General features: G+C 42.7%; 1 protein-coding gene across 1 annotated transcript in view; it reads left to right on the forward strand.

The window, feature by feature from the left end:
• Window positions 1-15,025, forward strand: part of PDZD2 (PDZ domain containing 2) — a 404,981-nt gene that overhangs the window by 346,531 nt on the left and 43,425 nt on the right. Inside the window, exons 7-10 of the mRNA XM_024121943.3 lie at window positions 2,037-2,148; window positions 8,417-8,562; window positions 12,169-12,288; window positions 13,102-13,216. Coding sequence (XP_023977711.1) covers window positions 2,037-2,148; window positions 8,417-8,562; window positions 12,169-12,288; window positions 13,102-13,216 — 493 coding nt within the window. The remainder of the gene's footprint in view (window positions 1-2,036; window positions 2,149-8,416; window positions 8,563-12,168; window positions 12,289-13,101; window positions 13,217-15,025) is intronic.

Genomic DNA, 15,025 nt, shown 5'->3' on the forward strand with positions numbered 1-15,025 from the left:
TTGTTTTTGGTGTCTGTCCCCAGTGGCTAAGGTTGGTTCAGTGGGTTGAGTAGGTTTCCTGGTTAAGGGGACTAGTGCCTGTGTTCTGGTGGATGAGGCTGGATCTTGTCTTTATGGTGGGCAGGTCCACATCAAGTGGTGTGTTTTGGGGTGTCTGTGGCCTTATTATGATTTTAGGCAGCCTCTCTGCTAATGGATGGGGCTGTGTTCCTGTCTTGCTAGTTGTTTGACATAGGGTGTCCAGCACTGTAGCTTGCTGGTCATTGAGTGAAGCTGGGTCTTGGTGTTGAGATGGAGATCTCTGGGAGATTTTCGCCGTTTGTTATTACATGGAGCTGGGAGGTCTCTTGTGGACCAGTGTCCTGAAGTTGGTTCTCCCACCTCAGAGGCACAGCCCTGACGCCTTCCCCAGAAGAGCAGGGCTGACGCCAAGAGAAGGCTTGTCATGTCTCCATAACCGGCCCCCTGACTGCTGAGTGAGCCCGTGAATGATTATGAGGGCTGAGTAGTTTCACAATCTGCCGTCTGAAAACTGGAGACCCAAGAAAGCCAGTGGTGTAATTCAGTCCAAGTCCGAAGAAGGCCTTTATTGGGCAGAAGAGTGTTTGATTTCTTCCTGTTCTATTACCGACCCTCCCGAGTCAGACCCCAACAGGATTCTTTCCGCCTGGTGCCCATAGAAGGATCACAAGTTCAGATGAGAAGCAAAGGAAAGCTTTAGTCTTTGATCCGAGAAGAGAGAAGGGAGAGGTGAGAGCTTACGCTCTAGCATACACTCCCCCGGAAGGCCATGAATCTTATCTATTTTAATTAATATGACTTTTTTTCTCCAGAACCTCTAAGGAAAATAAAATTTCAGATGAGAAGGCTCATTTGTTTGATGTATCTCCTAAGTTTTGTACGTGTAAATTTACCCCCCAGATATTTTTATAACCACTCTCAAGCACATAAGTCTCCTTCTCCTCTCTAATAAGCATAACTCTTCTTAGCATGTTGGGCTTTTCTCAGATGGAGGACCAAGGGGCCTGGGGGTCATCCTTTTTGCATAACCTCTTGGTGTCTGCTAATGTAGACACACAACTTACAGACGTGTGGGCTGACTTCATAGATGCCTCTGTGTGTCCTGGGTGGTGCTTGATTCTGGAAGGTATTTAATCAGTACTCAGGAGTGTTAAAAAACAAAATTCAACCGAGTAAATTTGAAGATCTAATTGGCTTTATTCAGCAATTCATGTCTCGGGCAGCATCCCATCTAGAAAGGAGAAAGGCACTCTGAGAAGTTGTACAAAATGGAAGGTTTTATAGGCGGAGAGAGGGTGGGGCGGAAGTTACAAGGCTGGATTCTTTCAGGCAAGGTTACCGTCCCTCAAGGAAAAACGGGGTTTCAGGCAGATTACCTCACTGACCAGGAGATTCCTGGCTGACTGGTTTAAATTCTACTCCTGGGAGAGGCTGGAACTGCAGTTCCTTTAGGTATGAAGTCTTGGTGGGGCTTAGCACAAGCAACTCCATTTTGGGTTGTTGTTTCTTTTTAATGGGAGTGTAACACATGGAATATCTCGTTGACCCAGGGTGTAGTTATTTGGCTGCCACAAAATCAAGGCTTTACTGTATTTTAAGAATTTTAGAACTGAAAGTAAAATTTCTGGTTTAATAATTGTTGCAGTTTGTACTGTAGGGAAAAGCACTGGCCCACCAGTCAGGGGACCTGCAGTCTACTTGTGGCTTTGTGACCACCTGGGTGACCTTGATCAACACATTTTCTCAAGAAACAAAATGGCCCCATGGGCCCTTTCCAGTTTGAAACCTCCCTGATTCTATGCTGTGCGGTGAAATGCGTGCTGAGGAGGAACTTGTCAGTGTGAGGCTGTGTGGTTCCAGGTTATCTGAAGGGCTGTGCTTTGATCCCATGAACCTTTTTTCTCATGTGACGCCTGTATTGCTGCTGCTTGAGCCTGAGATAATGTCTCAGAGGAGATGGCAGAAGTGGCCACAGGCTAGCCTCTCCCATCAGCTCTGTGCTTTCTACATTTCAGATGCCTGGGACAGAGGACCCCCAAGATGCATGCGGCCCCGAGGAATCCAAGGGGTCCTTGGAAAGTCCGAAACAAGGAAGCAGTAAAATGAAGCTCAAGAGTCGTCTTTCAGGTATGTGGACTCTTTGCCTGATACACCTGCCTGAAATGGAGCTTCCAGCCTCAGGAGTTTGGGAAGATAAAGTCATTTGCAGGATGAGCTCTTCTTTTCTTTAAAACCTCCAAATTCTTTTTCCTTTTGATGGTGCATGCCCCGGGCGTAACGATCACCTTCAGCCTGGCTGCCCACGTCAGTATTTTTATTTGAGTCCTAATGTAATGAATGTCAGCATCTCTGTTTGCCTCTGCTTAAACATAAATTTCCTGTAGTGTTTGGTTCATTTTCTTCAACAGGACCTAAGGTGACCCTTTCACTGTGGAATACTGATGGCCTATCTTTCCAGCAAACATACCTCTTCCTCAAACCCCTGGCCCATGGGAACCTGGGGCAAAGAGCTATTTATTTAGTAACAAATCTGCATCTCAACTAAATGGGGTAGGGGAGGGGGGGAAATGGAATGGAGGTGTAGTTTTTATAACAAGTAGATTTGACATTTCCTGGGCACGTCATAGCGGCTGGCCTAGGCCCTGAGAAAGAAAGTCAGGGGCTGTGTGTGTGGATTTTTGTGGGTCTGAGGCACTTTAGCCTTGACAGGCTCTTTCTATAGAAAAAGAGGGAAAAACCCCGCAAATTATATCTCATGGCTACACTGGTTTAACGATACAAGCTGGATTCATTATCATCTATTAATTACTATTATGTTCATTTTTCTTCTCCTGAATTTAAAAGAAATCAAAACATTTTTGCGGGCCCCTAGAAGTGGCATGGGCCCTCAGCAACGCGTCTGCTGGTCTCATGGAGAAATCACCCCTGGCTACCTAGCTGTGAAAGACATCTGGTCTAGGAGGAAAAGGAAGAGTTTGGAAGCTTGGTGGAATCAAGTTTACCCCTCAGCTCTTGAGTTACCTTATGACCTCGGGCTGGTTATTTAACCTCCCTGAACCTCCACTCCCTCACCTAAAAAAGGAGATTATCATCCTGACTTTGAAAGGTTGAAACAAACAAAAAACACACATAAAAGCACCTAGTACAAAGCAAGGTGTATCAGCCATCCCCCAATATGTCAGTTTCGTCTTCCTGCCGTCTCTGGCTGCTAGCCAAGAGCATCTCCAAGCCACATTGCCTGCCCCCTACTATTCTCAGGTAAGGTGGCAGGTTTAGGACCGTAAAATACATCCATTTAAAAAAAAAACTCAGTGACAAAATGAATTGCTTTGTATTTGTAACTCAGAATAATTAGGTAGTGTCTATCTGACTGAGTGTTAGGATACGGGTTTGCGACAAAAAGCAATGTGATGACCAGAGGCTGATAAGACTAGAGGGAAAGGTCATGTTGATAGTCCTCACATGGAGAGAATGACCAGCTCCCCTTCAGCCCGGAGGAACAACTGAGAGAAATACATCTAAATCCTATGTGTGTTTGCGGTGGGGAAGGAGGTCTTTAGGTCAGCTCTCTGATCAGCACCTTATAAACAGTTCCCAGGGGAGGGTCATAGAGTTCTGGGGAAATACAGGGACCTTTGAAACCAGTGCAGTCACATTCCTCATTTTATGGATGTGACCAGAGAAGTTAAGGGGATCCCAAAGGTCACTTATTCAGTCTGCCTTCCAGACAGAGTACTTCCTACCCACCCCTTGGCTTCCTGAGGAACTTGGAGAGAATCCCATTCCCCAGTCTGGGGCTTTACGGATACAGATGTGGGGAGGGGATCCTAGCTGACGACCTTCCAGATCTATGATTCTCCATGTTCGTACTATTAATTTAGAATGTGCAGGACATTCGGCTGAGTGGTAAATCCAGAACGGGCTACTGTTTGCCACAAATGGATGCCACCCTCTCTTCCTGTGTTTTTCCTAGACATCCAAGGCCATAACAAGGAAATATAGTAGAAGAAGCACATGCACAAAGTCAGGAAGAACTGTGTGCAATTCCCAGCTCTGCCATTACTGGCTGTGTGACCTGGGACAGGTGACTTAACTTCTTTGGGTCTCAAATTTTTCACCTGTAAGATGAGGGTTATAATTGCAAATCAATGTGAATGCCTTCTAAATGCTGGGCCTTATTGAGAGATCCAGTTGAGCGAATGCATATGGTACCGCCACTCCAAACTGTGGCAGCAGTAGGCCTTCACCACATGGTAGCTGCCATTGTTACGACTTTCATCGTTAATATCATGTTCATCATTGTCATTTTCATTCTCATTATCATCATTCTCGCTCCCTTTTAAGAGGGGAGGACCCTTGAACGGGTTCAGATAGGAAGATTCTCAAGAGCTTGCAGGTCATGATAAGGCACGAACAAGAGGTATGAAGACTGAAATCTCTCTGAGTTGTGATACTGGGGGAGGCATCCAGAGGATGCAAGATAAAGGATGGCCGGTACATTGGCGGGGCTTGGTAGAACATAGGAGGAGGAAAACCCGGGTCTAGACTTGGGACAAAATGCGTGAGAAATACTTAGGGACGATGGGGAAAATAATTGGTTAGAGAAGTTTTTGGCAACTGTTTTTCTGCCTCAGCTATCTGAAAGATCCAATAATCCAACAGTAACAACGATCCAGTCCAGCAGAGAGATTTGGGGGAAGGAGATTCTTGGCATGGGAGGTGATGGTGTGGGCAAAATTGGGTAAAACTTCAAGTGATAGTTATATGCTTCCCAGTTTGGGAAAGCATGTGGCTAGACAACAAATCCTCTCCTTTGAGGATCAACAGGCTAGAGCAATGAATTCATGTAGCAGGATAGTGGGAGCTAAGACTGGAAAAGTAATTTGGAGGCACGTTAAAGAGGCTTAAGGAATTGGTTCTCCATTCAGTGCTTTGAAATATGTTCAGTCTAAAGACATTTGAATGCAGGAGATTTTAATGTGATCGCCTCCTAATTTCTGTGTCCTGTAAACCTGGATATTTATTTCATATTTTCTTAAGCGAGTCACTCTGGTATTCACATATCAGTATATTATCTACAGACACTACCGTATGTGGTTTCTCTTCTATCAATGGCAAGTGCTTCTCTGTCAGCTCAAAAGGAATTTTCTTCTAATAAATCTTTTTCAGATGAGTAAGCATGCCAAGATAGATTAATCTGGTCATGAATTATTAAGTCGTGAATTATTAAGGAGGTTCTGTAAAGAGTTTCCAGCCATTTCCACTAAGATTTTGGCCAGTCTGGCTCCAAAATGACTAAAGCGATTTCATGGAACATTTTTCCTGATATTCTAACCAGAGTTTTCTTTACTTCATACCTCCTTTATTGCCAGCAGGGTCCCTTTTAACTTTGGTATTTTTGATTTATCCATGTTAATGCCTTAGGTTTGTGAAAATGAAAATTTTTCTTTTGACTGCAAAGGAATTTCAGGTGTTTGAAAAGCTGAAATTTGTATCACAAAGTTAATATGTAGCTTTTGAAAAACCAGGCTTTTAGTGATGTCCATTATAATATAACTGTATCAGCCCTGTTCTAACTTTTCATCACTATTAAAAACTCATCAATATATTATATATTTTTTAAAGAGTACAGAATCATCTTGTTTTATTCCATGAAAAACTTCCTGAGAAATTTTTAGATAAATTGAAATTTTAAGTCATCAAATGAAGTATTACATAGTCTAGGAGAATTTGATATTTCAAAGAATCTGTATGTAAATATAGTTATATACACAAACACATATATATATACATGGCTCTCCACATATATATAGTATATAATACAAACATCATAATATGATTATAGCTACATTCAATGTAATTGACCCATCATTTAAAATTAAAGTCCCTTAAACCCTCATACACTGTTGGTGGGAATGTAAACTGGTGTAGCCACAACGGAAAACAGTATGGCAGTTTCTCAAAAAAACTAAAAATAGAACTACCATATGACCAACCAATTCCACTCCTGGGTATATATATTTTTAAAAAACTAATACACTAATCCAAAAAGATACACACACCCATGTTCACAACAGCATTATTTACAATTGCAAGATATGGAAGCAACCTGAATGTTCATCAGCAGATGAATGGATAAGGAAGATGTGTGTATATATATATACAATGGAATATTACTCAGCCATAAAAAAGAACTAAATAATGGCATTTGCAGCAACGTGGATGGACTTGGAGGGTATTATGCTAAGTGAAAGAAGTCAGACAGAGAAAGAGAAATACTGTATGATACCACTTATATGTAGAAGCTAAAAAATACGACCAACTAGTGCATATAACAAAAAAAGAAGCAGACTCACAGATATAGAGAACAAACTAGTGGTTACCACTGGGGAGAGGGAAGCAGGGGAGGGGCCATAGGGGTAGGGGATTAAGAGGTACAAACTATTAGGTATAAAATAAGCTACAAGGATATATTGTACAACCCAGGGAATATAGCCAATATTTTATAATAACTATGAATGGAATATAACCTTTAAAAACTGTGATTCACTGTATTGTACATGTGTAATTTATATTATACATCAACTATACTTCAATAAAAAATAAATTAAAAATTTTTTAAAGATTAAAGTCCCTTAAACTATCTTATTTTAAAATAGTGTATAATATAAACTAAGTATGATAAAGATGTCTTTAAAAATCATTACTATAATGATTTCTCAAACAAGACACAAGTACTAACCATAAAGGGAAAATATATGTTGTTCTACATTAAAATTATGAACTTCTGTTCATCAAAAAATACCATTGAGAGAGTGAAAAGGCAAGTCACATACATGGAGAAGATATTTGCAATACATAGATCCCACAAAGGACTCATATCCAAAATATATTAACAATAAAAAAAATAAAACTCCTGTAAATCAACAGAGAAAAATCCAATAAAAGAATGAGCAAAGAAAAAAAATAATAAAATTTTCTAGTAATAGTCCAATTAAAAAAGTAAAAAGAAAAAAAAAAGGAATGAGCAAAAGACTTGAACAGCCTCTTTACAACGTTAAAAAAGCAAAACAGCCAATGACTACTTGAAAAGAAGCTCAATCTCACTAGTCCTCAGTGAAATGTAAATTATGAACCATAAGGAAATACCATTATATATCCAGCAGAGTGGCTAAAATTAGAAAGACTGACACTGCTCAGTGTGACAAGGAAGTGGAATAACAATCACTCACACACCCTGGCGACCCTGCGTGGTGAAAGGGAACACACACCTGTAACCCAGCCACGCCTCTCCTAGGTACATCCAACAGACACGTCACAGAATGTCCAGTAACAGTATATTCTAGATAGGGGTCAGCAGGCTTCTGCCCACAGCTGTATTTGTATGGCCCACAGATAGAAATGCTTTCTACATGTTTAGTGCACTGTAAAAAAAATTTTAAAGAATGTGTGACTGAGACCATTTGTGACTCATAAAGCCTAAAGCGTTTACTATCTGGCCTTTACAGAAAAAGTTTGCTGACCCTTATTCTAGATCTGAAACTGGAAACAAATCAAATGTCCATCAGCAATAGAATGGATAAATAAATTGTGCTGTGTTTATACGATGAAATAGTATGCAGAAAGGAGATGAACAAACCATTGGAACGCAGCAACACGATGGAATTTCACAAATACTAAGAACGAGGAGCCAGATACCGAAACAAACATATTGTATGTGTTCATTTATATCAAGTTTGAAAATAGGCAAAAGTGATCTGTGGTGTTAGAAGCTGGGATAATGGTTACCTTTGGGTGAGGGGGTTAGTGGCACAAAAGGGGATTTGGGGATCTGGTAATATTCTATGTCTTAGTCTGGATGTTGGTTATTGGCATACTCATTTTGTGAAATTTCATGGAACTGTATGTACACTTAATGATTTCTGCCCATTTCTGTAAATTGTTATACTTTAACTAAAAGTTTGTTTCAATAGTCATTGCTATACATGGAAAAAGGCATCCCCCAATCATGGAACTATACCAACCACAAAGTGATATTCCTCCAGCACTAAGAAGTCATCTAGTGATAGCATTCTCACTATTGTTTATTGCCTTATCAACCACAGCTACATCGTACTTGGATGAAACATATACAGTGCCCTTTTTGAAGCTGTTCACTTCAAAAACAAGCACTTTCTTCAGAGTCAGGCATTACGGCCTCAGCACGCACCAAGCTTATGCAGAGCTTGACGGTAGAGTGCAGTGAGCTGGGTGCTTTGACAGTATTGAAGTATTGGACACCAGGCCGTCTGAGCAACCGTGAATGTGGGTGGAAATCAACAAGTTTATACCTGTGCATGCGCTTAAGATTCTCTTCATTCTATATCAAGTCATGTTTTCCCTCTGTGTTTTCAAGGGGGTGTGCGCCGTCTAGAGTCTGTTGAAGAATACAATGAGCTGATGCTGAGAAATGGGGACCCCCGGGTCAGGATGTTGGAGGTCTCCCGAGATGGCCGGAAGCACTCTCTCCCCCAGCTCCTGGACTCGACGAGCACAGCACAGGTAGTGCAGCACCGTGGAGCCCCTGGCTTTCCTATCCAGTCCCAGCTACTCGGTTAGGGATGGAAGAGCATGTTTCCAGCCCCGGGTCTCCAGGTTTTCTTTTATTCTCTCGGAGACCAGCAGGAGCTTCCGTGTTCTGAAGACCTGTCCGTCTGTGAGGGCCAGGGGTATTCAGGACTAGAGATATCGTACAGTCAGTGAGATCTATCCAGGGAGGCTAGAAGGAAGTAGTCAGCCTAATATTTGAAAATAGAAGAGAAGAAAAAAAAAAAAAAACTTGATCCTCTTTCTACTGTGTGTTTTGGAAACGAGAGCTGCTTTCAACTGCCAGGAGACAATGGCGCCTCACGGTCTGTGGTGAGAACCACCATCTCTTGTTTAGTGGGTGTGTCATGTGTCAGCATAGCCTGGTGGGTGGGTGGGTGTGGAGACGTGTGAGGGACGGAGGCGGTTGGGTGTGCCTATGCTGTGCCTGGGGTCCTACCTGTTATACAGTCATGGCTCAAACAGCCAAGGTCAGAAGAGGCTGCCGAGAGGGGTGAGGAAGTGGGGGGGATGTTAATATTCCAGGGCCCATCCCCACCAGAGCTCGGGGCTCCACAACCCTGCTCAGGGGCTCCTCCTCAATTCCATCATCCTCAACCCAGTAGAAACTGGGTAGACGTCTCATAAGCAAGTTGGAGGCCGGCTCAGTCTCTGGGGAACTTGTGGACTGCCTTTGAGTCCTGGTACCATCAGCCAGAGCGCTCGCTCACGAGGAGTCCTTGACATCTTGTCCCCAGGCCTGTAATGAAGTGGAGATGGAGGAGGAGGGTGTGGCAGCAGTGACACCTGTAAGTGCGTGGAGACTCAGATGGTTGAGTTCTAAAAGACCTGGCTCAGGGCATCTGGGTTGGGCCCTTGCTTTTTGTGTCTCACCTTTTTACAGGTAGGACAGCTGAATCCCAAAGAGGTTGAGTATTTGGCTCCAAGCGATGCACCAGAATCCCCGTGCAGGGAGTTTTGCCTGACCAATGAAATTAAAAAGTGCCCGTGTTTCAGAGGCAGCTGCTGATGAGGCTGTCTTGTGTTGAATCCCCCCAATGGCAGCTTGAATTGGGGCACCGAGCAAAAGCAGAGCAAAAAACTTTCATAGGGCCTGGTTAGAACTCCTCCAGACCCGTGTCTGGAGACAAGTCTGTGGCCTGTGCAGGGTGACCCAATTGGATCAACAGAGGCCGGGGGGACATCAAGAAGTCGTAGGAGAGCCGCGTCGTCAGACGGTTTTAGTTAGCGAGGAAGGTGAGAGCGGATCTGCTGCCATCATGGCCAAGGATGTCCAGCATTGAGGTGCTGATTTCCTACCTGACCCGCTGAGGAAACCTGACCGTATTTATAGCCCAGGAATACCGATTTCTTCTAACCAGCCTTCTAGGAACCAGGAAGCACAGGCTAGTGAAGATTTTAAAGAACAAACTTTTTTTTTTTCCTCTTCAAGTTGTTCTTTCCCTTGTCTTCTCTTCTTATTTTCTGCCTTTTTTTTCTCCCAGAATTCACCTACCTTCCTTCCTTCCTTCCTCCCTCCTCTTTCTTTCTTTCTTTCTTTTTCTTTCTTTCTTTCTTTCTTTCTCTCTTTCTTTCTCTCTTTCTTTCTCTCTTTCTTTTTTCTCCCAGAATTCACCTACCTTCCTTCCTTCCTTCCTCCCTCCTTTTTCTTTCTTTCTTTCTTTCTTTCTTTCTTTCTCTCTCTCTCTCTTTCTTTCTCTCTCTCTCTTCCTTCCTTCCTTCCTTCCTTCCTCTTCTCCACTAAAAAGTATTGTCTAGAATAGAGCTATCCAGTAGAGCTTTCTGCAGTGATGGAAATGTTTTATGTCTGGACTGTCCAATATGGTAGCCACGTGTGTCTTTTAAGCACATGAAAAGTGGCTAGTGAGACTGAGGAGTGCATTTTTTATTTTAATTCATCTTAATTTAAATATAGATAGCCACGGGTGGCTAGTGGCTGCCATATTGGACAACAGAGGTCTAAAAATGTAGTGGGACCCCTGAAACTCTTCAAGAGAAGAGTGAAGCATGCTGGCCTCTGGTTCCCAAAGGGGAGACGGAATGAGGTGCTGCTGGAGATTGGTGATCAGAGAAAGAGTTCCCTTATGAGTCTGCACGTGAACCTCTGTATTTGAGAGCTATGTGTGGCTATTCCCATGATGGTTTCGGTAAAAGGGTGGTAACCTGGCCAAGCCAATGTCATTTTTTTAATGAATCAGAGTCTGGGAGGCCAACATGGCTGACAGATAATTTTGTAAAACAGCAAAATACAATTGTTCTAAGTTGCCAAGAATATAATATCATTAGCAGATATCTCATTTCTAACTTTGACTGTAGAATATGCTAATTAAGGATAAACTATTTTCTAGTGTCTCTTTTCTCAAATTAAACGTGAAATGATTTTTTTTGTTTATGCTGGAATATCTGTGTCATTTAAGCAATTTATTATTCTAAGAAGAATAGCGGGGCTTCCCTGGTGGTGCAGTGGTTAAGAATCTGCCTGCCAATGCAGGGGACACAGGTTTGAGCCCTGGTACGGGAAGATCCCACGTGCCGCAGAGCAACTAAGCCCGTGCACCACAACTACTGAGCCTGCGCTCTAGAGCCCGCGAGCCACAACTACTGAACCCACGTGCCGCAACTACTGAAGCCTGCGTGCCTAGAGCCCGTGCTCCGCAACAAGAGAAGCCACCGCAATGAGAAGCCTGTGCATCTCAACAAAGAGTAGCCCCTGCTCGCCACAACTAGAGAAAGCCTGCACGCAGCAATGAAGACCCAACACAGCCAAAAATAAATAATAAAATAAATTAATTTAAAAAAAAAAGAATAGCAAGGAGCTAGATTGTCGCAATGCTTTAGCAAGAGATTCATTCAGTCTCTTGTTATAAATAGTGCACCCTGCTTATACACATGGATATGGTGGGTGATGAACAGGAAAAAGAGATCAAGATTTTGAGCTGCTGTGTGCCAGGAAGGGAAAGTGTGGCTTGTGGGAAAGTATTTTATTTTCCAAATGTGAAGGATTAGAACTAAAGCTGCTGCAGTCTCTCAGCGGGATCTTTTATACTAAATAACAGTTGTCTGGGTTTGCGGTTTGGGTTTTATAAGAAACAAGGGCTTGCTGAGTTTTGAGTGAGTGAATTAAGCTTAAAATGGTGAGATACTTTCTAACCATGATTGTGAACTTGGGGTGGGGCGAGGGTGACTTCCAAGGGAGAACCCGACCAGAGGATGGTCATTCTGTATCTCCGAGGCCTCTCGGTTTCCGGTTCCTAACTCCAATCCAGAAAGCGAGACATAGGATCTGTGGAGTAGGGTCAAGGAAAGAGCAGCCCCAAGTAGTTGCCAAGCAGTTCTTTATGTGGGGGGAAGAAAGCATGACAGCCAGTCACAGTTGGGGCTGTTCCTTCAATGTTCTTTATAATAAACTTTATTTAAGCCACTGGACCAGATATGGACCAGAGGGCAATGGCTGTCTAACACAAAAGACAACTGAGGTTTTCCAAATCTGAGTATATTTTTATGCCAGAGACCACAGCAGGATGAGTGAGACTACCTCTGACCTCATGTGCCGACTTCTAGGAATACCACATTGTGAAGAAGTCCACTCGCTCGCTAAGCACTACTCAGGTGGAATCTCCTTGGAGACTCATTCGGCCATCGGTCATCTCTATCATTGGGCTGTACAAAGAAAAAGGCAAGGTGAGCTCCTTTCTGTACATTGTTTTGCTCTCCAGGTAAATGTTAGCATATATGTTTTAAATGGTTACTTTTTAGTGTTGTTTTTACATGAAATAAGAAGTAAAAGGTATAAAGAAGAATAGATTAAGTGGTCTCTGGGTGGATTTGATTGGATTCCCTGGCATCCTTTCCTGTGGGCCTCCAAGTGACATCATACCATATTTGCCCTTATGATTTCAGGAGTCACCATCTGGCAGCTAGGGCACAATCAAGGATGGGGTAAATGCCCCAACTTTTACCACTATTGAAAGAAAGTCAGACCCTGCAGCTTCAGAGAATAATCCCAGTTATCCTTTTGAATGAGTTTCATGGCATTGCCATTATTATAAGAGGAATAGTATAAATAATTTGATATTATACAAATATCAAAATATCCATTTTGATATTATACAAAAACAAAAGAATAAAACAAGTATGGCACCTGCACAGTGTGAAATGACTCTCATGAGCTATTAGTTGATCCATGTGAAACTGACATCTTTGGAGATCAAAGATTGTCAAATCTAGGCAATTTCATATGTTTACCTAAAACTTTCACCCTTTAATGTAATGCATAGCTAGCGCAATGCAAATGGATCTGAGGAGGGAAGTGGTGAAGGGAACACAAATTTGACTTTACAGCTAGTTAGCTTAACTCTGAGCCTGTTCGGGAAGGACACCTCAGTTAAATACTACAATGAGAAGGGTGCCCTCAGTGAAATACTGCAATGGGAAAGGATGCCCTTAGTTAAATACCACACTGACAACCTGGACCCCCACCTCCTTTGCGTGTAGGGCCTTGGCTTTAGCATTGCTGGAGGTCGAGACTGCATTCGAGGACAGATGGGGATATTTGTCAAGACCATTTTCCCAAATGGATCAGCTGCAGAGGATGGAAGACTTAAAGAAGGTAGGAGAAGGCCTCTTGGTGGTCCTCAGTGCCAGTGAGCTTTGATTCCAGGAGAATCTGCCTCCTTGCAGGATGTGAAGCAAATGGCACAGCAGCTAAGTCTGTGGGCTTGGTAGGCTGGTAGACCTGGGCTGAATCCAGCACTTACTACATCATGACCTTGGACAATTGATAGAACCTGAGCTTCACTTTCCTCTGTTGTAAACTTGGGATATTAATACGTACCTTGAGGAGTTGTTGCGAGGATTAAATGAGACATTATGTGAGAAGTGGCTTGATATTTTTATTTGGGTCTTTAAATGTCTGTCTTGTCCCCTGGGTCTTTGATTGTGTTCCTTGCCTTGAAAATTCCTGAGAGTTTGCAGTGCATTCTTGCTTCGGGGCTGGAGTACAGAAACATCTTTTACATGCTCCATAGCACCTACCATTTTGCACACATGTAAACATACTAGACAAGCACTTTTTTGCTCCCAGCTTTATTGAGATATAATTGATAACTGTGTGTATTGAAGGTGTACAACATGATTTGACACACATATATTGCAAAATGATTGCCAGGCAAGGTTAGTGAATACCTCCATCACCTCATATAATGACCTTTTGTGTGCTTGTGTGGTGAGAACATTTAACATCTACTCTCTTAGCAATTTTCAAGTATATAACAGTCTCGTTAACTATAGGCCCCGTGCTGTACCTTGGATCCCCAGAACTTGTTCAAGAATCCTGATTTTTCTCCTCCTTATTCCCTACTTCCTGCATGGAATGATTGAATCACACTATTTCTAGTTACCTTCAAAAATGCTGTGACTGTTCAGTTCAGTTGGCCCAAAGATAGGTGCTGTTGTGTTTAACCAGATTATTTTCTTAAAACTGATTAAGAGTGAATTGGAGCCTCCTTTTTTGTAGGTAGAGCAATCCCAGAAGCCTGTGTGCTAATGATAATCCGTGACCAGGCTTAATTTTTTTTTCATTAATTTATTATTTTTGGCTGCATTGGGTCTTTGTTGCTGCTCGTGGGCTTTCTCTAGTTGCGGCGAGCGGGCGCTACTCTTTTTTGGTGTGTGTGGGCTTCTCATTGTGATGGCTTCTCTTGTGGAGCACGGGCTCTAGGCGCGTGGCTTCAGTAGTTGTGGCATGTGGGCTGAGTAGTTGTGGCTCACAGGCTCTAGAGCGCAGGCTCAGTAGTTGTGGCACACGGGCTTCGTTGCTGCGCGGCATGCGGGATCTTCCCGGACCAGGGATCGGACCCGTGTCCCCTGCATTGGCAGGCGGATTCTTAACCACTGCGCCACCAGGGAAGCCCAGGCTTAATATTTTGATGGCAGAATATTTATTTCTGTCTCAGAGGAAAGGTTAACTCCCAGGTGGTGTTTGTGTCTAGTTTCACAACAATGCAAAATTTTAGCCAAGCATTTTTATAACGGATGTGCCATGTGTTCACTTGATTGAAATTCATCCTGCAATACCAGTAGAATGGAACAAAGTGGAGGGAAAAAAAAAATCGATAGGAGAGGTTAACAGCACTTGCTTCTCCTAAATACTGTATTTTCATATGTATTCACTTACAATAAATAGAAGTCATCAGAATGGATTTTCAACCTGTTGGATGATCTGTCTTTTAAGTAATCTTGCAAAGATTTTTAAGAGCATGAGCCATTATGTTAATGTTACTACCCTTTTCCCAGGTGGAAACAAACCAAAAACCTCGCCTAGTTGAGTAATTGGTTATACCAGGTGATTTTTTTTTTTGTTTGTTTGTTTGTTTTTTGTGGTATGCGGGCCTCACACTGTTGTGGCCTCTCCCGTTGC

The sequence above is a fragment of the Physeter macrocephalus genome, chromosome 8 (genome assembly GCF_002837175.3).
Source record: "Physeter macrocephalus isolate SW-GA chromosome 8, ASM283717v5, whole genome shotgun sequence".
Taxonomy (NCBI): Eukaryota; Metazoa; Chordata; class Mammalia; order Artiodactyla; family Physeteridae; genus Physeter; species Physeter macrocephalus.